The sequence below is a fragment of the Alexandromys fortis genome, unplaced genomic scaffold (genome assembly GCF_014885135.2).
Source record: "Alexandromys fortis isolate MF-2015 unplaced genomic scaffold, M_Fortis_MF-2015_v1.1 scaffold_48, whole genome shotgun sequence".
In the NCBI taxonomy this organism is placed as follows: domain Eukaryota; kingdom Metazoa; phylum Chordata; class Mammalia; order Rodentia; family Cricetidae; genus Alexandromys; species Alexandromys fortis.
The window spans coordinates 458,983-482,829 of NW_026067947.1; the positions used below are offsets into that span (position 1 = coordinate 458,983).

Here is a 23,847-nt window from a genome sequence, read left to right on the forward strand (position 1 = left end):
GGGAGAGAGAGAGAGAGAGAGAGAGAGAGAGAGAGAGAGAGAGAGAGAGAGAAAATGAAGGAATTCCAAGTGTTCATTTTTGTTCTGTTTTCTGGGAAAGAAAAGAAGTTCACTGTATCTCCTGGCCTAGAGTATTGTTTTCTTTCCCCCAAAAAAAGCCTGCTCTTGTGGTAATTTAAATTGTCCCACTATGCCGCTTCTTGCTTGTAAAGCCATCAACACACAGATAAATACTTTTCCTTGGCAGATGAAAAGGAATAGACATAAGAAACTTCCCATGAGTGAACATTTTCAACTGGTTTTTCCCAGTTTGTAGCCCAGAATGAACTAGTTGCTTAGTATAGGCTACTTTTAGTAGCTTTCCAATCCAGGGGCAAATTCTGGTTGTGATGACAACCTTCAGTTCTGTTTTTAATCATCTGCCTGCCAATCATTCTTAGGCTTTCCCTTTCCATCATGACACGCAATTGCCATCAGTGCAGAGTCCTTTGAAAAGAAACATTTTCCTTAGCAATCCATCTCCCTTGGGTCTTTTCTCTTGTTAGAGCAAGACAGTGATGCACAGAGCTGAGAAAGAGAGATCTCTTGCTTGGAGCATTTGGGTTTGGCAGAGAGTTGATGCTGCCAAAAATAATCTTAAAATGATGACTTCTTTTCACCTTTGAGGGTATTAGAAATTTTCTTTTTCTTTTAAGAATAAATTTGATAGCCAGGCGGTGGTGGCACATGCTTTTAATCCCAGCACTCAGGAGGCAGAGGCAAGTGGATCTCTGTGAGTTCGAGGTCAGCCTGGTCTACAATAGCTAGTTCCAAGACAGGCTCCAAAACCACAGAGAAACCCTGTTTCGAAACCCCCCCAAAAAAGAATAAATATGATAATGCACTCAGAGCTCTGACAAACCAAAGAGATCAAGAGGGATGGGAAAGGAAACAATGGCCCCATGGGGTTTCCTTGCAAGGGATTTTCCCCTTGCACCTGGGTGAAGGTAAGTGAAGAGGATGAAGAGGCAAGAGAGTCTATTGAAGTTTGGGTAGGAAGAGAACTAGGAGGTTGCTGTCTACTGAACATACTTAGCTATTTCTAAGGGACCTACATTAACCAGACACTTCATGTATTAGGACCTAACTGGAAAATAACAGAACCCTTTATAAAAGTCAACTTAGGGTAGAAGGTTGCATTTTTATAGATACTTTATCATAGACTTGTTTTCTATAGTCAAGATGAAAAATGATTTGAATATCTGAGTAGTACAGACAGCATCCAAACTGTTTGTTATTTGCACTGTATCCTCTGCCAATAGTTAATCAGTTATTCCACCTGGGTGATTGGCTGAGCGTACAAATACTCTACAGAATCCCGAAGAAGTCATTTTCCAAATAATCCATATGCAGAAAGGGGACGTCTGATTGTCTGAGCTCTTAAATGACTGCTCTGACAGGTCATAGATCATCTTGAAATCATTTCAACTTGGACGAAGTCAAAATTTGGGAATGGATTGGCAATGGCGCCACGGAAAAGGCTGAAAAGCATTTGCATGACAACTATTGTTGTGATTTCTAAATAACTTTGGCATTTAGATTTAAAGGGACAGTTCACAAGATGGTCCTTAAAATACAAATAATGTTAAATAAAGTGGTCCATATTTCCAGTTATCAGAAAGGGGTATGATAAAACTTCTCTTTGATTTAGACAGATTGGTATGTGTGTATCCATTCTGCTTTTCCAAGCAGCCAGTTGGTGTGGACAATAGACTTTGTAATCTCTATAGTTATGCTACAAAAACAGGGTTTTACTTTCCTACAATTTCATCACTTTCTGGCTAAATTTTACATGGATCAAATTAAACATGGGATGCTGCTATCACTAAGAAATATTAAATATAGATCTGGGTGGGGAGCCACATTTGACATGTTTACTGTACTTTAGTTACTATGCTGAAGAAATCCACCTTTTTCAATTACATTCTGTATTTATGTGCCTGTCCATCATCTATCCATCCATCCATCCATCCATCCATCCATCCATCTTTCCATCCATTCGATGCTTGTCATTTAGTACTAGCTTTGTATAGCTGCTAACGGGTTAAATGCAATTGCTTTCGTTCTTCCTTAGCAGAGTGGTATGGTTAAAGAACACTTTGTTGCACTAAATTTTCAGGCACTGTGGTAGCAGACTCCTTTCCTTTTGTGAAGGCATCTGGACTCATTTACATGACCTATAAACCCCACAAATCATAATTTAGCATAAGGAAAACTTTTCCTATAAAATGTTACATATTTTCATTTTGTCAGCACAAGCAAATAGACTCAACTTACATGATCAGGATAGATTTGAATTTTGAATTGCTGTGAGGATCACTGATTTGGTTAGACAAACTGGCCAGAAAGCTCCGAGGATTACCAGTCTTTGCCCAAACAATGTTGGCATTGCAGAAACCTGCCACCCTCCCCTCTCACGTGGGTCCTGGTGATCTGAACCAGGTCCTCAGGCTTGGGTGGCAAGTTCTTTACTTTTGCTTTAGTCAGCTCTCCAGACCAAGTTAACTGCTTTAGTGGCATTGTTGTCCGAAGTCACATTTGTGTGCATCTAATCCAGTTATCAATTGTGTCTGGGACTTGTTTTCTCATATATTGGGGGGTAATGTCATGTAAAGTTGTTGGGATCCAGCATGCTACACTCAAGATCTTGCATGTCTATCATTGCTGCTGACTTGAGTGTAAATCAAATGAGATTCAAATTGCCTCCTGGGAGCATCCACATGCCTTGTTCTGTTTTTCCTCCAAAATATTGCTGCTGCTGGGTATTAAAGCAAAGTAATCACTTAAATTAGTAGTATTTTCATGAAATATAAATCTATTACAAGTTGGATTAAAGGAAGTTGTAGGTGACAGCTGCTAGCTAAAGCAATATGATCATGGGTGACTGGATGAGAGTGTAATGTACCCTGTTGCATTATCTCTAATCCCATGCCTGTGAGCATAGGGATAGGGAGATGCTTTCCATTGTCCCAAGTTCAAGTAGTTCTATTTCCTGCTAAGTATTGTACAGTGCTGTTTGTCCCTCTTGCTTGGCCACCTTTCTTTTCTGCAATCCCTCCTATACACAGGTGCCAAGGATGTGGTACTGAAGTAAAACCCACAACTGGACATTGTCTTTCCAAATTGCTATTCTGGCCACACTGCAAGAGACAGGATTCTCTTGAGAGAAGGAAGAGGAAGTGCCCTCCAATTGAATCTTGTCTCATCTGGCCTAGAAGCCTTAGTTCTTGGTTGTAGTATGTATTTGAAATGCCACAATAATTGCTTTGGATAAATGGCTCCAAACATAATTATAGCATAAGGCCAGGACACCTACAATATGCTCATTTAACATCTTCATCTTGAAGAGCCAAGAAGTGAGGAAGTATTCATAATAATGACAAAAACAAATCAAGATAACAATGGTCACTGTGGCAAAGGACATAGAAGCCAAAAGAAACCTCACAGTATTCAAATCAGCAATATTTGAAGCAATTAAATGACCTCATACTGCAAAATAAGATCACGCATAAATAAAATCCATGAGTATACATGTAAATAAGTGAAAATGAGGAGAAAGATACCAAGCTCATGCAGAAGAATTCCAGATACTTTTATGAATCATCATAATCTCAGGACACAGAATATAACTCCTTGGTTCCTAAATGTAGACTGTTCACAGCAACTTCTTTCCAGGGAGTATACTACAAAGTAGAAAGGAAGGGAAAATACAATAACAATGAAGATAGTAGTCAGCTACTACCTCAGCCTGGTGACAAGATTCAGCATCTAATAAGGGAAAGATGGATTGATAGTGTATACCTGTGGTAGGATGGGACCAGAGCAGCATTTATCTTTCCAATCTTCTTCCAAAAACACATAATCTCACTCTAATCATACGACAAGCATTAGGTAAAGCCCAACTGAAAGACATTTTGCAAAACGCCTGACCAGTCTACCCCCAAATGCCAAGGTTACTAAAAAGCCATCAATGTTTGGGAAGATGTCACAGCCATGAGGCACCTAGAAAGATAAGAAAAGTGAATACAGTTTCATCTGTCTGGTTGAAACCTGGAGTAGAAAAGGTTAAAATTAAGAATGTCTATGAGAGTTTAGACTTTGGTTAATGTAAATATGTTAGAGAGTGTGATTCCGGAACAAGAGTAAGAGTCAGAAAGTAAGAGAGTCCTCAAAACAAAAGTCAAACAAACTTACAGTGGTCACCACCTGTCAAAGCAATGCATAAGCCAATGGAAGAATTCCCAGTCATCAAAGTCAGAATCTGTTAAGCAAGCAGGTACCATAGGACTGGATCATAATGCCAGGGATCAATAAAGTACAAGTGCACCATATTGAAGATGTCAATAATTAGATAACACAAGCAGGAAATAGCAGAGTGAGATATATTTGAGGCTTCCTAGTACCATTTTCATAAATCTTGTGGAAATCTAAAATTACTCTATAATAATAAATTGACATTTACAATACCTCAGATTATCATCTTATATATGTTATGATGAGTTCTGCTCTTCATAACTGCCCATTAAAACCTTGTCTTTCAACTCACAATCTTAGAAATTTTCTGTAATCTCCCTTTACAAATGGATCTCCCACTCTACCTGTTTACAGACCCTGAGATATACTCTACTGCTAGTAAAGTCAGCTAATTTATTTATTTAATCAGTCATTAAAAAAAGACTTCTAGACTTCCTCTGTGTTGATAGGACTGAGAACAAATAAACAATAACCTTGATCTTGTCTTAGTTTATAGCTTGAGTGGGAGGAACCACAAACATTGACTTCTGGGTAATTAGAAATTCATGGAGTACTAAAAGAGTGAATAGTTGTGGAGATCATGAGACATTCTCTAAAGAATTGATCTGGCATTGAGTAACAAAGAAAATTCTTGAGGATTCTCTCTCACACACACAAACACACATACACACAGAAGCATGTATATGTATACATATACATACGTGTGTGTCCCCTGCCCTATATCCCTCCTCTTTTTTTATAGTTTCTGTGTACATGATGGAGGGAGGTGGTGTTGGATGCATAGGCACTAAGACAGTACTTCAGGACTATGCCTCTGTGCTTGAGTGATGGGGCTGGATAGGAGCTAAGAGGCAATAGAAGGGACCATATACACTGAGACAGGAAAGAGGAGAGTTGGACTTGAGATGTAACTCTGCATGGCTAGCATACACAAAGCCCTGATTTTGGTCCTCATCACAGCCAAACCCAAACAAGAAACAAAAGGAGAGGAATGCCAGGCAGAAATCCCCTCTGCAACTGTTGTTGCAGGTATTGTTGTGGGACTCTGGGCTATGCATCAAGCTCACTGATCACCTCTTTAGGTGGGCATGTTCTCTAGTTTACATCTGCACATCTGCTGTAGGAGTTGGGATTATAATTCTCACTTTACAGATGAAGAAATTAAGATCCTCCAATACTAATTGGAAAGAGTGAAGTTCTAATGAAAATCAGTGGGTTAAGCTTTGGGCTCTCCTCTTCTCTTCTCTTCTCTTACAGGAGACAGAACTACCTGTCTAATATGGGTCACTTTGGTGTGTTTCTTTAACAGCAGATGAAGGCTTTGTAGCAGTTGTTATTAATATTTGGGGACAAATTCCTCTCCTGCTGCAGCAGTTTGTCAGATAGCATTGTAGGATGTTTCATGGCATCCATTTCTTCAACTAGGATGCAAGTGGCATCTTGCTCCCCTTAGAGATTACACGCAACAAAATTTCTCTAAACTTTCCAATGACTGGTGTACAGAACCACATCATGCCCTGTTCCTACTGTACCTAAAACACTGTGTTGTAGCTGAGTTCTCAGAGAACTATCTTAATTATCCAGTTTTTTCTGTCCCCTTTTTTCCACTTGCTTGTGTTACCTTCTATGTATCTGGATAGTAGACAGTCACCTTAGAGCTTATAACAGTATCATATAGAGCACTTGTTCAACAAATTCTTGCCATCTCTGCTTACTGAATGCCAAAAACCAAAAATTATAAGGTCAAGAATTCTAAGAGCCCATTTTGATAAAATGAAAATCCATTGTCTCTGAATTCAAAACTTAATGCTGGGATTATTGATTATTGATACCTTTTATAACTCTGGAAAGCTCATTGCTTCCAGATGGAAGAAACTGACCCAAACCAACTGTTGCAATGCAGTCCTTTAATCTCAGCATTTGAGAGGGCTAATAGAGAAAATGACTGGTGTACGGATTGCTTAACAACAACAGCAAAATCCAAAGCCACCAACATCTACCCTGACCCAGGAGCTCATCTGCCCAGGAGCTAGTAGAGAGTGGGATCCATTAGGATACACATATACATTGGTTCATGCCTGCGTGAGCCCTACCTATTTAAATGGCATCCTATGTAGCCATGCCACAAAAAACACATGGCATTTCTTCTAGAAATTCTCTTTCATTTGTTCATGCCACCTGGGTTTGACAATGATTCTGGGCTAGATTTTTTATTCAGTTCAGCCCCCTTAGCATGGGTAGGCAGTGGGAAAGGGACCTGATTCCTGGCCACTTTATGGCCTTGTAGGTTCTGCATCACTGGGTTTTTGTTGCTCCTCATTAGTGGGTGTTCAGAGAACCTTACATGCAGATAGCACAGGTATGAGTGCTCAGCACAGAGCATCTAAATCAGGTGGTCTCTTTACTTGGCATTTAAACTCCAGGCATTTGCTGCTCCACTGCTTTCTATTACATCCAACCCAGAATCATCACATCTCGAGATGCCCATTTACTTATTTGCTGGCGTTCTTCGCTGTTTTGAGTGTAGAACTTCAATGCCTGGGTTCTCTGAGGCTTCAATGGACCATGGAAGAGAGCTCTTTAGTAATTGTATGTCACAGGGCCCCTCTATAATTCCTGTCATATTCTCCAAATCTGTCTGTGTATTTTAATACACCACAGGAGCCCTGGAGTTAGAAATAATCAATGTCCATCTTTTTTATTGTCTTGACAGAAGGAGGGACCTGCGAAGTGATTGCAGCCCACAGGTGTTGTAACAAGAACCGTATAGAGGAGCGGTCGCAAACAGTGAAGTGTTCCTGTCTACCTGGGAAAGTGGCTGGGACAACAAGAAACCGACCTTCCTGCGTGGATGGTAAGTAATGGGTTTTAGCCTTTCTAATGGATATCCACTCATTAATTCACTGCCCACAACATACGATGTGTTTTCTTGTGTAAACTGTGTTTCTGGACCATGGACAAGGCATATCTAAACTGTTGTGAGGCTAAATGTCAGAATTCAGCATATATGTGGAACTTTTTTTCCTCTGGTGTTAGGTTTGAATGTGTACTTCAAAACTCATGTTGAAGGCACACTGCCATTTTGATGATTCAGGAAATGAGGCATCTGGAAGGTGACTGAATCATGAGGGCTGCACCATCGTGAGTGAAGTTAGCGGTATTAAAAAAGGGGAGTGCAGCCCCTCTTGTGCCCCTCCTTTTCTGGTTCCCAATATGTAGTGAGAAATCATGAAAGGCCTCCATTAGAATACGAACAGCCATCAGAAACACTCATGAAGTTCCCACTATGTAGTGAGGAATCATGACAGGCCACCGTCAGAATAATACAAACGTCCATCAGAAACACTCATGCCTTGATCGTGAACATGCAAGTCTCTAGAGCTGTGGGAATTAATTTAGTATGTTTGTACGCTATCTAGTCACAGGTGTTCTGTTATAGAAGCACACACACAAAAGGGGGGTTAAGAAGAGTGAGACATCTGGCTTGAGCGATTTCACATATTTTAATACATTGTATTAAATATTGTAGAAGAAAACTAAGTAAAGGAAATTTTGGAACAAAAAATGTATGGATTCAACTTATTTGGAAAGAATTTTGTTTGGGGTCATGGTAGTGTTAGTAATAGGAAAGTTTACAGTACCTAAAGTTCATTTAAAAGATATTTAGCAATCACAAATTATCTGCCAGGTATCACTCTAGTTGCTTTGGATATATGCGTGAGTGAACACCATTGTCTGAGTATGTGCTAAAATCTGGTACACATTGCTCATTGCTGTTTTAGCTAATCCTACCAAAACGCTTACTATTGTTATATGAGGTTTCTATTTCTGTGTGTTATAAATCACACCCAAATTTAACAGCCAAAAATACCAAACACTGGACTAGGGTTGTGACTCAGTTGGTAGAATGCTTGCCTAGCATGCAGAAGGCTTTGGATTCAAACCCCAGCATGGCATAAGCCTGGTGTAGTTATGCATACCTGTAATCACAATGGCTAGAAGGTAGAAATGGAACCAGAGTCATCCTTGGTTACATGGGAATTTCAAGACCAACCTGGATTACATATAACCCTGTATCAAATAAATAGATTAAGTTAAATTTCCAATGTTATCTTACCATGCCTGTGGATTAAGACTTAAACTTAGCTGGGAGGTTCTGTCTCGAAAGCACTCATGGAGCCGCAATTGAGTTCTATCATGTTGACTGGTGCTAGTGGGAGATTTTAGGATGGCTTGTTCATAGAGTTGTTGGCAAGTGCTATTGTTCTCTGCCATGCGAACCTATCCATTGGAGCTTGGTTTCTTTACAACATGATGGTAGGTTTTCCCCAGAGTGCCTTCAAGAAAGCAGAACATAAGTTCCAATGCCCTTTATGTTAAACCTTAGAGCTCGTGTGTCATTATTTGGTTGCTATCCTATAGGTTACATCAGTCTACCCTCTTTAGTATAAAGCTGGTTGCCAAAACATAAAGACAAACATACAGAAATCATAAGAGGCCATGGCAGAGACTGGCTATAAGTGGAGGTTGTTTCTTTCCCAATGCAAGCATAAAGAAACAGACTAAGGATAGCAGGATAATCCCCTTAATACATGCTTTGACAGTTTTTCTTTTGTGACTCTTAATGCCAGTGTCGCAGACTTTAATCCTAAATCTTGCTGACACCTTAAGATAATCTTATATTGTTGAAATTAGGAGCGGCAGGGCTGCGTCCCCGGCACCCGGCCACCTGCATGGCTAATTTATACCCAGAAATAATTACACGGAAACTGTATTCTTTCAAACACTGCCTGGCCTGGCTAGGTCCAGTTTCTTATTGGCTAGCTCTTACATATTGTTCTAACCCATTTCTAATATTCTGTGTAGCCCATGAGCTGGCTTACCAGAGAGGATCTTAACCTGCATCTGTCTGGAGTGGGAGCATCATGGCGACTCACTGATTCAGCTTCAGCTTCTTTTTTCCAGCATTCTCTTCTGTCTACTCCACCTACCTAATTTTCTGTCCTATGAGGGCTGAGGCAGTTTCTTTATTAGTAAGAAATCACTCCCACATCATTATATACTATAGCCAAGCAGTGCTTCCCTACAGTTAATAAAATTTAAAGGTGTATGTATGATTTGATTTCGTGATTCTTCACCAGGGGAGTTGAGACTCAGAGAAATGACCCATGAGCGCAGGGTCATAGAACAGGACTGAGAAATTCTATCTCTTGGTTTAGGTCCACTCTTCTTTTTCTAGATATGCAGGGTAAGGAGGACACTTCCTAGATAAGATTGCATTTTGTGTTTTTCTTTATGGACTAGCCGGTGGTTGAGAGAGAAGCACACTCAAGTTATGGCAAGGAAGAGATAAGTTATTTTAGAAAGTACAAGAATTCTGCAGGAACCACTGGCAATTGCTGTCTTTGTTCTTCTTTTGATTTCTGATCTTTGCTTACTTCATTCTCCTTTTTAGGGCCTGATTCTCTCTTCAAGTATTTGCATCACACTCTCATATGAATTAGAAATGGTAAAAGGCACCACTCTGATCTCACTTGGCTTGATAGTAAAGCTTCAGTAAAGCATATTTAACCAAGATCCCATGCTTTAAATAAGATTTCTGAGACAACAGTGTGTGTGTGTGACTGGTCCAACATGGGTCAAGTGGTCGACTTTTGCCTGGTCAACAACAGCCAGAGGAACAAGCATACATGTCCATCAATCTGTCCTTCTGTTCCATGGAAAAGTCAATTTAGTCTTGAAGGATGTGACTACCCAAATTTTAGAATATAGTACTACCAGTTCTGTACTGTTGCAGTGTGTCCCAGGAGTCACTTGGTAATATCTATCAAGAAGGGGAGCGCTACTGCTGCTGGCCCTAGCAAGGAATACTGCTAAGCATCCACATTACACTGGACTCCTCCACTGACCAAAGGATTTACAACAGTGTCACTGGTACTGAGGTTGACTGACGTAGATTGTGATTTGGACTCTTCTGTATCACAATGAACACCATGAAGAATTGGTAATGAGGGAAGGAAGGCAGCTAGCCTACTAAAGCCATATTGGCCTATTACAGGAGGAAGTTCTTGCCAAGAAGGCAGGAGGCATTGTACTGCATAAAGCTACAATGGCCAAAGAAAGCATTGAGGTTGTTACCTATAAATCTTCATCCTGCTTCTAGTTTATTTTCATCACTAACCATCTAGAATGGATTTGCCTTCAGATCTTGGATGAAAAACACAAACTACAGTGTATTGGCTGTGCTGAGAGAGTGAGAAATTACATTTGGCTCTAATTTTGTGTTGGATGATGAACCATATGACAGCAATATTTTCATCTCACGACAAGTTTATTTAATTTTGGAACCTATTGTCAGTGTGATTGTTTCAAACAAAAGGACCACCACCTCTGTATTCCAAGAAAAAATAATTTAAAAGTTCTTTAGTATAATGATGAATATTTGTATTTAAATAACACTTCAATTTCAAAACTATGGGCTGTAATATGGAGGGTCCTGTTTGTTGTTGGGGGTTTTGTCTCGCCTGGTACCCCACAACTGTTTAACCCCAAAGAAAATCACACAGAGATCTCTATAAGTTATAAAGCTGATTGGCCCATTAGGTCAGGCTACTTATTAGCTCTTGTATCTTATATTAACCCATTATTCTGATCTATGCTAGCCATGTGGCTCAGTACCTTTTTCATCTGGTAGCTCACATCCTGCTGCTTCGGTGGCCTAGGCAGGAGTGGGAGGAATCAACTTTCTGCTTCCCAGAATTCTCCTGTTCTCATTTCATCGCCTCTACTTTCTGTCTGGTTTCCCCGCCTATACTTCCTGCCTGGCCAATCAGCATTTATTTAAAATATGATTGACAGAATACAGACAATTCTCCTGCACCAATGGGCATGTATGGACAAGTACATGTAGCTATCAATTAATTTGTTTGGAAAGCCTAACACTCAATATGAAAAAAATAAGTACGGAGCCATCATTTTGATGGAGTTGCTAGAATATTGGACTACATTATTCTATCAGAATCACAGCTAAACCTTTTACCAGGAGAACAGCCTCTGGCAAGTTGTGTCCCTCTCACCACAGTGTGCTGTCCTCTCCAAAATGAGAATGCAAAGGATTAATGCCTCCTGGAGCTGAGGTGAGGAATAATAGAACTATGATTGTAATGTGATTTCCACATTGGCACTCCTCAAATGTTCTCTAAATTATAAGTTCTATTTCTTATCATACTAGTAAGTGTGAATAATTGTTAGAAATATCACTGTCATGTTAATTCAGCATGGTGGCATCTTGGCCCCCATGTGTTCTGAGAATATTTTCCAACCAATCATCCTGGATAGCATTGATTGCTTCTCAGGAGTTCAAGTTCATTGTAGGGATTTTTAAAGCCACAGATAAATAATACCCATACATTGAAAACACCCATGATACCATTTCCAGAAATGGTCATGGTTTTGGTGATTGCCTTATAGTCCTAGCCAAACATCAAAATGTAAAAGCTCAATGGAGATATTTACTAGATTTAGATTCTGTGATACTAACTGATAGAGGGTCATTTAACTTAATATATGATAAATATTTCCCATGTTTGTGAATATTCTTCCAGACATAATTGTCAATAGCTACATAGGATTCTCAATGTTTAAATATACCTTCATTTATTCACTCTCTACTTTCCACACTTGCAATATTTTTTGAATTCCCCTTACTCTCTTCCCTAAGAGGCAGAGACAGAAGGTCAGCCTGGGCTGTGGAGCTCCAGGAGACCTCATGCATCAAATATAGTTAAAAGCAACATCTGGTATTACCACACTTGAGCTTCAAAGGCTTTCTTGTATGATGCAAATATCTAGGTAAATAGGAAAAGGCATTACAGAAATATGATATACTTCGAGCAATGTCTGTATCTTCCTATTAGATATCATAGGAATTGTACCTTCTGGAGTCATTGCCATAAATTAGGTAAATGTGATTCTGTAAACCATGCTTTTAGTTCTATATAATTGAGTATTAACATGGCAATGCCTCTCTCTCTCTCTCTCTCTCTCTCTCTCTCTCTCTCTCTCTCTCTCTCTCTCTTTCTCTGTGTGTTATAGGGAGGACCTGTTTCATAATGAGATGTTCATACAGTACAGGGGCTTTGTAATGCCTTGTAGACATTAACCTCAGTCTAAACTAGTAAAAGTCTGATTTGACTTTGTAACTTCATCTGTCTTTCTTCTCAGTAAGAGAAGAGGATGACTATTTCAATGACTCCACTTCCTGGTGATTTTGACTTGAGGCTCTTATATTATTATGTCTTACCCTCTGTCACCAGGCATGGGGAAGAGCGCAGAAGCAAACTTCTTTTAGAGATCTCTTAACCCTTCACCCATGAGCATCCCAAGATCTCCTTAAACCCTTTGCTAATACAATGAGTCACTACTTTCCTAGTAACTTTTGTAACACAAACAAGTCCTTGTACGTCAGCACAATCTTCTCCTAGCTTGTCATAAGGCTGCAAGACAAGAACACATAGAAAGAAAGGGACACAAAGATTCTGACAGCACAGAAGACTGGCAGACATGAGGAGAAAGGCCACAGAGTGAGAGAGCCATAGGAGGAAAGGAAAGGTAGTGAGTTAGAAAGGGTATTCATAGACACTGAACACAAACACTAGACAGATCTTCCACAAAATAGATTGATTCATTGTCTTGAAGAACTGTCTATTCAGTATTGCTATTGTTGTTTTGGGATTGTTTCTTTTGGAGAGGATTATGTTTTGTTTTTCCAGATTATAATATAATTACAGCATCCCTTCTTTCACTTTCCTCCCTCCAAACCTTCCCATATATCCCTCCTCACTCTCTTTCATATTTATGGCCTATTTTTTCACTAATTGTTATTGCATGCATATATATATTCATATATATATATATATATATATATATATATATATATATATATATATATATATATATATATATATATATATATATATATATATATATATATATATATTTCAAAATATAAACTGTTTGGTCCTTAGAGTGTTACTTTGTATATTTCCAGGGCTGACCATTGGATACTGGACAACCATTTGGTGTTCTCTTCATTGTGGAAGGCCACCTTTCCTACTCCCAGATTTCCTCAGTTTGCCCATAATTATTTGTGTAGGGTTGAGGCCTCATGGACTTTTTTCTGCCCATGTTACTTTGTCTATTGATGTCAACTTTCTTCAGCTCACATTTAGGCGGTCATGTTGGCAGAAATTCATGAGAATAACTAGGACCCACAATCTCACAGCAAACTCTCTGAACCTCTGGCCCCAAAATCTTTCTGAATGTTTCATTACACTTTGATGAGGGAGTATTTTACAGCTGTATCCTTTGGGCCTGGGCTCCACAACTCTGTATTTTGACTGGTTGTGGTTTTCTATATTGATCTCTGTCTGTTGTAAAGAGAAGCTTTCTTGATGAGAACTACACTTATCTGTGGGTAGAAGGACAACATTTTAGAACAATTAAAGAAAAATTTAACAGACATGATAGTGTAATTCATAACCTGAGCACTCAGGAGGCTGAAGCAAGAAGATCATAATTTCGAGGTTGACCTGGGCTACATATAAAGTTCCTGTCACAAACAATTTTACTTGACAGAGTTAGATTTGTAATATATAGTCTCATACAGTTGTATGACATGAGATTCAGAACCTGAATTTTTGCAAGTGTTTCATGGATATTGATTGGATGGAAAAGACATGATAAAATTTTCTTGATGTACTTGACATATACCATCTTAATCCCAAAACACAATATAATGCTGGGAAAGCCTGAGAATAGAGATAAATTTTAAATTCAGCATATTTTCCATAGAATAATATTATATACAATTTGACACTAAATAGTCCCATTGGTAGCCTGCCAAACTGTACTATCATATTAAAAGTTCTAAGAAGTTCTGCAGACGAGCAGTTGGTTAAAGTTGCAATGAGTGTCAAATATTTTATACTATAAGCTTTTGTTCTGTTGCAAGCACTTACATAGATCTTATGTGCTCCATGATATAGACACAAGGCCATAACATTGTAGATACTATAGTTTTTTCTTTGTTTTTCCTATGTCTATGGCTCAGAGTTTTTCCTTAGAACCCCCCCCCCCAGGCAAACAGTGCACAGATCTTTCCAATATCTCATGACCTGTGACGTTCAGGTACAGTTTGCCAATAATCTAGAGACTTTTCAAGACATAGCCTAAAAATTTGTTTGCTTTATTTACAAATATGTTAGTGATGGGAAAAGATTTCTTTGGGTTCTGCACTGTTGCTTGTCATCCACTCAATGAAGCACCATGTGAGGAGCTGATGTGACGTGTCAGAGATGCCATTCTCCACCACCTCCCTCTAATAGCTGCCTTGCTCTTGAAAGGGCAAGTCCAGCTGGCTTAATAGGCATAACCAACTCCTCCCACTAGAAGAGAAGCTCAGATGCCGTTATGTGTGAAATGGCTGCACTTGCAGATGCAGATGTGGGTTTTAAACTATATGCAAGTTCTCTTTGAAACGGCATTGAGTTCCCAACTACAGACCAGCACCCGCCCAGCCACAAAGGAACTGGAGGCTGCATTCGTACAAGAAGCACCTCTTAACTGAAAGCCAGTTTCTGCATTCGCTCCTTTTCGTGATAAGAAGAGCAGGAACCTGGTGAGCAGCAGTTTTCAGAGCAGAAGCCATTGTACTATCCTCCATCACCTTCCTAGCCTTTTCTTCCAGTTTGCATAGTCGTTACCAACAGAGAGAAGAGCCATGTACACATCAGTCCTTTGGCCAGCAGCGTACCATAAGTTTGGAATTGTGTTTGGATAGGACACCTCATCTTTCCTCAGCCTCCATTCTTCTGTACAGCTACTTAAGTCTCTAGCACAATAATATTACTGACACCTGATTATAAAGACTATGAGATGAAAGTCATGTGACTCATATAGTCACTTTTCTTTGACTATTTATCAGCTAAAAGCAAGTTATTTCCTAATACTTTTAGTGAAAAGTAATAAACAGCACGATATATACAGAAATATGTGTATTCACCCTATAGTACAAACGTACACTGCATCCCATATAATGTATAGTTATTTGTCTATGAGAACTATTCAAAAGGAGCTTATGTATATAGGTGCAGCAAAGGGAAAGTAAAAAATAAAAGTAATTTTCTCTGTCCTCCATTCCCTACAATTATTTTACAATGTAGTTGCCAGAAGTAACCATTACATCTTTACAGAAAATAATTACGCACACAGGCCTATGATGTGCATACACAAAACTTTATAAATCAAATGTTACCAGATTAAATAGAATGATCCATGTCTGTAATGTTATAGCATTGCATAGGGGGATACCTCAAATAAGTCACTGAAAGAGAAAGAGAAATGGCTGACAAGCTTGAAAAAAATGACTGGACATTACTCATTTAGAGAAATGTAAATTAAACACTGAGATGCAGTTTCATCAATCAAGTAGGCAGAGATGAAAAGTTTGGTAATATTCAGTCTTAAGGAGGGAGGAGAGAAAAATTACATTTAAATCATTCTTAATGACAAACGGCTTACAAACTCAATTAGTTAGCCACTCTTCTCTGTGTGGCTCACCAAAGGGAGGATGATAAATACGAGGAGTTGTAATGAGACTGGATGTTTTGAGGACATAATAGAAATTGGATGTGTTATAGCTGCTTGTGCTTACTTTTATTTAGCAACAGTCCTTGAGCATTTAATTCCTTGCATTTTCACACATTTTAGCTCCATGGATCTAGACAGCAGCTAAAAAAAAATCAGAGAACTTGGTGTCATTTCAGTGGGAAAACTATGTATGAATTACTTACATTTGATGCATAATATAGGTTTGTGAAATACAGCATTCATAAAATACATGTCATGCAGTAAAAGGTGGGCATGCAAGCTTTTGTGTGTGAATGTGTGTATGCATGGGTGAATATATATGTGAGTGTGGGGGTGTGCATGCATTCATGCATGTGTGTGTGTGTGTGAAAGAAAGAGGGAGGGAGAGAGAGAGAGAGAGAGAGAGAGAGAGAGAGAGAGAGAGAGCAAGACAGAGACAGAGGCAGAGAAAGAGATCATGGTATAGCCCCATTCCCTATCAGTCATCTACCTGCTATAAATTTGATGACACATGATATCATTTTCATAAATGATTGTGTTTCTCCCAAAGCAATTGGTTTTCATTTATCTCTAAAGAGCCCAGGTGTGTTGTTCTCATATGGGTTCACTTTTAATCAATTCTTTTCTTTTCCCAAAGGGGAGAAAAAATGCTGCTCTAAATTTAAGGAACCAGCTCCTCATTCCTGTAGCTGGTCTTGAGGCTCAGGAAGACAGGGTCTCAAGGTCTTGTTTTATTAATGCTCTGACCATATTAATAACAAGAAAGCCTTGTGAATTATTTCAGACCCCTGGAAAGATCCATGGCCCTGTTTTCTGCAGTGGTGCTGGACACTGCCGGGGATAGTAGCGTATTTCTATGCAGTACCTTCTGATAATGTCATCTAAGAGAACAGCAATGCAGATGGCCCCTCCTGACACTCACATATAAATTCACACAGTCAAATAATACTTTTAAAAATTAATACTTTCCTCCATCTTCTGAAGTTTATTAAATCTCTGAAGGCTTACTCCTAATGCAAACAGGGCATGAGTTGCCTACTATGATGGCTAATCATGACTGTCAATTTGACATCAAAGAAACAGCCTGTAAGCCCATCTGGGAGGGAGTTTCTACATTAGGCTAGTCAGTGTAGGAAAACCCACATTTCATGTGGCTGATACCATCTCACAGGCTATGATCCAAGACTACATTAGAGAAAGCAAAGTCACATTCAATGCTCCCTGCTTCCAAAGTATAGATGGTTTTTCTAGCTGCCTCACTCTCCTGACACAATGACATCCCCAGGATAATGGGCTGTACCCTCCTGAACTGTAAGCAAAGTTGTAACCTCAGGGGCTTGTGAAATTCCATAGCCACAGTAACAAGAAATTACAATCCATACTAACCAGATGGCAGAGACCCAGAAATATCTACATTCAAAATTTGTTTAACTATAAGATTGGAAAATGCAGGGTTTATTTTTTCCTCCACTTCAGTCTTCTATAGACCTTGCCAGAATAGGCAAGAAAGCCTCATTGGCAGGAGGAATGTGGTCTTCTAGAACCACGACTATCTGCCTGCAGTGGCAGATTAATTTTCCTCCCCCATAGGGCCAGCTCTATAACCTCATGCCACAATAACTCCACATACATTAGTCCATGCTCTGTGCCCTCTCCCTTGCCTTTTAGTGGGCTATTTATCAGTCAGAGATAGCATGTGCCCATTAATTCTCCAACAGGAGTCGTAACCATTAGTGCATCAAAATCTCCTCCTCTTGAAAATGAGATGAGGGACCTGGTCTCCAAAATATGCAAAGGATTCAGAAAGGCGATTGCATGCACCAACTTCTCAGGACCATCTGGATGGTTTTGGGGTATACACCTGACAAAGAACACTGGCACAGAACTCTCATCATCCCCGATTCACCCCATTTCACTTGTAAAACAGAGGGTGTGATGATTAATCTCAAACTGTCAACCTGATGAGGTCTAGAATCACCTAGGAGATGGACCTTTGGGCATGCCTATGGCAGATTATCATGGTTGGGTTAACTGAGGTGGGAAGACCTGCCCACTGTGGATAGTACCACTCTCTAGATTGGGATCCTGGATTATATAGAAAGAAGAAAGAGTTGAACTCAGGTATCCATCATTTGCTGCTTCTTGACTGTGGACACAGGTTACTCGTGTGGGTCAGATCCCTCAGAATCTTCCTGCTGTGAATTCCCCACCTGAAACTCTGAGGCAAAATAAGCCTATTAAGTTACATTTAAAAAATATTTAATTTTTTATACTTTAATATAATTACATCATTCTATGCTTCACTTTTCTCCCTCCAAACCCTTTGATGTATCCTACCCTTGCTCTCTTTGAAATTTGTGGCTTCTTTTTTTTGAATTTTTATAGACGTATGTATGTGTGCATTCCTAAATACATAAACTCAAGTTACACAATCCATATAATGTTGCTTATATGTATATACTTTCAGGTCTGACCTTTTGATATTGGACAGACAGTTGGTATGCTTTTCCCTGGGGAGGGGAAGACTGTTTCTCCTGCTCTCTGGTTTACATAGTTATGTTGGTGAAACTTCTTGGGTGTAGCTTCAGACATTTCTAGAAAACAAAATTTCACAGCAAACTTTCTGTTCTCTGGTTCTTTAAGTCTTTCTGCCTCCTCTTCTGGAATGATCTTGAGCCTTAGATTCAAAAGTTGTATTATAGATGTATCAGGTGGGACTGGGCTCTACAACTCTGCAATTTTGGTAGGTTGTGATTTCATGCAATGGTCTCTGTTGCAAAGAAAAGCTTCCTTGATAAGGAATAAGAACTACTTTTATCTGTGGATATAAGGATGAGTATTTATAATATAGCTACGGTTGTGCTGGTTTAAAAAAATTTATGGTAGCTTTAGGTTCTCCTCTAAGATCTGTGACTACATTAGCCTTGGGTGGTTTGAAAGGCATAATTTTTCTTGTTGAGTAGCTCCTAAGTCCAATTAGAGAACTGCTGGTTACAACCAAGATACACATGTGACTGTTACACCCTTAGGGGCTGTCGTGCAATAGTGGTCATTATGATGGCTGGGACTCTTGGTTGTCTCCTTCCCTTGTTAGCTTGCATGGCACCTTCTGGTGTAATGAGAGCTAGTCCACAAGGATGTGGTTTTCTGATCATCTCCAGCTCTGGTCCTCTGAGCTGTGTCTGATATTCATAATGTATTCAGCAATAAGGACTTGCTTTCCTTCTCTGGGGACAACCAAAGGCAATAGCAATAGTTTATAATATTTTGGAATTCTCTTAGACAATTCTGACCAACAGCTCAAAAGAGGACTTCTCATGCTTGTTGTTGGGGATATTGTTCTTTGGTCTATGGCTCTTGGGGGAAGCATTGTCAGCCCAGACGGACATTTTTCATTTAAACTGTGAGTGTATATTTATGTTTTGACTTACAAACATTATAGGTAGATCCTTACTTGTGTAATTCTTATCACTTTTTAGGTAACTTACTGTTACTTTACCCTCTTCCCTGCTTCTATATTTATCTCCCTTCTTAATTAAGAGACCCCCATTTCCCCCTTGCCTTGCTATTCCCTTTCCCCTCCATCTCCACAATAATCACTTTTTACTTTTGTTATGAGATTTAATATCAGCAACAGAAAGTAACTAAGATGAAGAGCAGTCTCGATAATGCCTGATATTATTTTATATTTTCCTTATCACATTAAGTCTAACGTTCCAGTGAACTGCCAGCTCCCAGTATTTATGTTAGGAAAAAGACTGGGTAATTATCCAGCCACTCTCTCAAAGGAAGGCCACATTTCTTTAAATTTGGAATGACTTGCATGTGCTAATTTAGAAATTGTTGCTCGTTTTCTCCTTTGGTATTCGTGAAGTTTTCTTTGCACTGGTGCATATTCTCATCAATATACCCCAGGGTGCAGCTAACATAAAACACCACCTCAGCAGTTGCTCATAGAAAAAGGAGTATTACACTGGAGATATTTTACTAGGATCACAAAATTCAAAATCATAGAATGTTCTCGAATAGGCCATGAGGCAGCTAGAGCCAGAAAGCTATCAGAGCCAGGCTATGTACACTGCATCTTACAAATGATGCCATCTTTTATTTGGAGTCTTTCTAGATACTGCCATGCCCTTTTCTTTCTACAAATGAGGCAGCTGTCCACAGCAGCTGGAAATGATATCAATTACATGGACCATTTGCTATAACTTAATATTAAAGTTGGTAATATCATTTGTTTATAAGTAAAAAAGAATAATTACTAGTCTCTCAGTTTGCGCCATACCCCATGTGTTATATGTATTGTTTCTTATAATCCTTTCAAAGCTCTGTATGTACTAAGGACTACTGATGGAAAAGAACCTGGTAGCATCTTCCAGGACATGGTGGAGACTCACGTGGGCCCTCTAGTGGAGAGCTCCTGGAAAGACTAGTCAGGACTAGGCTTCTGAGACACTGCTGGTAAGAATCTTGAGAGTACCTGCCCCCTTCTCATGTGCATATCCCCAGAGAACACCGCTACTGAAACATGTGAGACTCTTCCTTATGCCTTTTTTCCAACACATACCCATCATTGTTCACCTCAAGTTTTCTCTGTGCCTTGATTTCAGGACTTCACAATCACTTTCCTTGACTTTTATTAATTCCTCCATGTGGAATGTGTCTTTGGTGACCCCTTTCTCACTTTTATCTGACTCTTCTTTTCCAGCCCGCATGTATCAACTCAAGAAGTCTGATGTCTATCCTCCTGAAGGACCCACTGCTTTTCCTTTCTGAATGTATAGTTTCTATCCTTTGACTTTAACACACTTAGGCTAATGTCCGTCTCTCCTGTTAGATCACCTGCTACATGGAAACAGGCTTGGTTTCATCACTATGTGTTGAAATTTAGAATAGTTCCTGGGATACAGGCAATGCTCTCTAGTAATTATTGAATGGATGGATAGATGGATGGGTGGGTGGGTGGGTGGGCGAATTTTTTAGCAGCAAAAAGTGCAAGTTGTCAGATTACACATTTAGTTGTGGAAGATGTTATAAGGATGTTCCTAGGGAATACTTCTGAGAAGTCAGTAGACTTCTGTAGTGAGAAGTCTGTGATGTGCCCTACCGATATAGATGGTAGAGTGAGCATTCCGAACAGAGAGACAGCGTGAGCAAAATCCATGGGTTTTGATCAAGACCTTGAGAGAAAGTTATTATGGCTAAAAGCCAATGAACTGTGAGACTGTATGCAAGAACAGGTGGGAAAGACAGATGGGGCCACACATTAAAGGGTGACATAACTAAGCTGGGTGTCATCATTTCCTGATATGATTCCTAAGTCTGAGAGGTGTTAATCAAGACAACAAAAGAGGAATCTGCAGTGAGAAACTGGATAGTGAGCCCACCAGGAGGTTTTGTGATTAAGGAGATGGCACAAAGCGTTCTTTGTTGAGACAAAAACTCCTATGTAGTGTTTGACAACAGACTTCAAAACCTCAGCAATATTATTTCAGACCATGCCAAAGCAAAGGAAGCCGTATTATCATTTTGGCATCAGTAGCTGTCGCACGAGTCATCCTCCCTATGATTGCTGTCACCCGCACGTGTTGTATACTCTTCCCTTCTGACTCGCTACCCTGCCACAAATATGCCTCGCAGCCACTCCCAAGTCAAACAAAACAAAGATCTGGATGCAATTTCCAGTCACTGTTTTTCAAGTCTACCTTCGAATTTTAATCACATATTAACTTGCAGATAGTTCTTTTCACAAAGAGGTATCAGCACAAGGAGGCTTGGGGCACATTTCAATATGGCAATGGACTCCAGTGCCATGTCACTTCATCTTCCCCTTTCTTATTTCCCTCATTAGTGACAATTCATTTTTGCTTTGATTTTATTGCTATTTATTAATTATGCAAACCAATGGGTTTCATTATGACATTTCATATGTACATAAAATACTTTGAGTGCTTTCAAACCCCTGATGTCATATCTTCCTTCCCCGTCTACTGCCCCCTTCTTCTACTTCCAACACATCCTTCTCTCATTTATATCTCTATTATTTCTTTTTCTTCACTTATTATCATATGTATGCATATATATAAATACATAAATACAGCCTACTGAGTCCATGTGGTAGTGTTTTTGTGTTTAGGGCAGACCATGTAGTATTGGGAGCTTGTCCCTAAAGAAGACTACTATTCTCTTTCTGTCTCTGTCTCTCTGTATCTGCCTCTGCCTCTGTCTCTTTCTCTTTGCAGTCATTAATTGCCTATTGATTTTCCTTTAGGTCTGGATTCTTGTAAGATTTCACCCATCCATATTAGTATGGCAACTGGCTTTGCCACTATAAAGATCTTGTTTAGAAAACCATATGATTGATAACTCATGGATGTAGCTTTCTTGTCCTATATAGAAGACACAGTTGCTCAGCAGACATCCTGGTCTTTCAACTCTTAAGATTTTTCCATCCTCTCTCCTTAAGGGTTCCCTGGACCTAAGTTGTAAGAGTTGTGTCATAGATGTATCAGCTGGGGATGGACACCCCACAGTCACTTCTCTGCATTTTGACAAGTTGCGGCTTTCTGTAATAGACATTTCTATATGGATTGACAACACCATATTCTATGTATCTACACCCCTCCCCCAAATCTCATTAACACACTATCACCAGATGCTACCACATAGTCTTAAAATCTCAAGTGGCTGGTGTAATTCAGAAGAGTGTGTATATGAATGGGGGGATGGAGGAAAAGCCATTTCTTCTCATTGCCATTGAAAAATCATCAAGCATCATGTGTCCGAGAAATAACATAAGGGAATGCATTGTACGCTGCAGACTTTTCCCACCATCTTTAGCATCACTTAAAGGCAAATTTTAAGAATTGTAGGAGATGATAGTTGTTGAGCAAAGAATATGTGAGATACTCACTGATAAAATTTCTAACACTATAACACTTAATATATTTAGCAATGCATGAGATGCATCCTCTATGTGAATGATACATTGTGTGTGCTTTTATGTGTACGCATTCATGTGTGTGAGCACATATACACACCATGATATGTGTGGAGGTCTGAGAACAGCTGCTGCCTATCCTCTTGCTCTGCCCTGCTTGACACAATGACTCTCTTTGCATTGTTTGCTGTGTACAGCTCATAGCCGGCATATGAGCTTCTGGGGATTCTCTTGCCTCTGTCTCTGCATCCCACCCCATCTCACCATGGAAACACTGGGATTAAAAGATGTAAATACTGTACTCAACCTTGCCTGGGTTCTGGAGATTCAAATGTAGGTCCTCACATTTACAAAGCAAGTGCTTTACATGCATATCCCCAGCCTGGGGTGCATATTCTTGTTACTCTCATCTTCCTGTTGATAAAACTGAGTAAAAAAATGAAAAGGGACTTTCCTGAGATGACAAAACCACCACAGGTTAGAACCAAGCTTCAACCTCAGCAACTGAAAAATAGTGCCCACGTAGGATAAGATGGTTGTGTCTACTCCCACGGAGACAAAATGGAACTTTGAATGACCCTTGAGAATCTTAAAGGCTAGAGCACAGAGAGGCCTAGATCTCCACCTTAGGTTTGCCAGTTATTATCCTCACACTCATCAGCATTCTAGTCCCCTGAACCATGGGTTTTCACCTGTAAACGGGGAATAAAACAGTGCTGCATTAATAAATCCATAAAAGTATCGTCTTAGTCAGGGGTTCTATTGCTGTGATGAAACACCATGCCCAAAGGAACTTGGGAAGGAAAGGGTTTCTTCACACACAGTTAGTTCCATGGAACGGTTCATCATCAAAAGCAGTGAGGGCAGGAACTTAACAGGGCAATAACCTGGAGGCAGGAGCTGATGCAGATGCCATGCGGGGGGTGACTTTTACAGGCTTGCTCATCCCATTGTCTTATAGA

At 39.6% G+C, this 23,847-nt stretch overlaps 1 protein-coding gene across 1 annotated transcript in view; it reads left to right on the forward strand.

Annotated features, from left to right (window-relative positions):
- The window catches only part of Tafa1 (TAFA chemokine like family member 1), a 526,236-nt gene that overhangs the window by 403,760 nt on the left and 98,629 nt on the right, over positions 1-23,847 (forward strand). Inside the window, exon 3 of the mRNA XM_050149345.1 lies at positions 7,007-7,147. Coding sequence (XP_050005302.1) covers positions 7,007-7,147 — 141 coding nt within the window. The remainder of the gene's footprint in view (positions 1-7,006; positions 7,148-23,847) is intronic.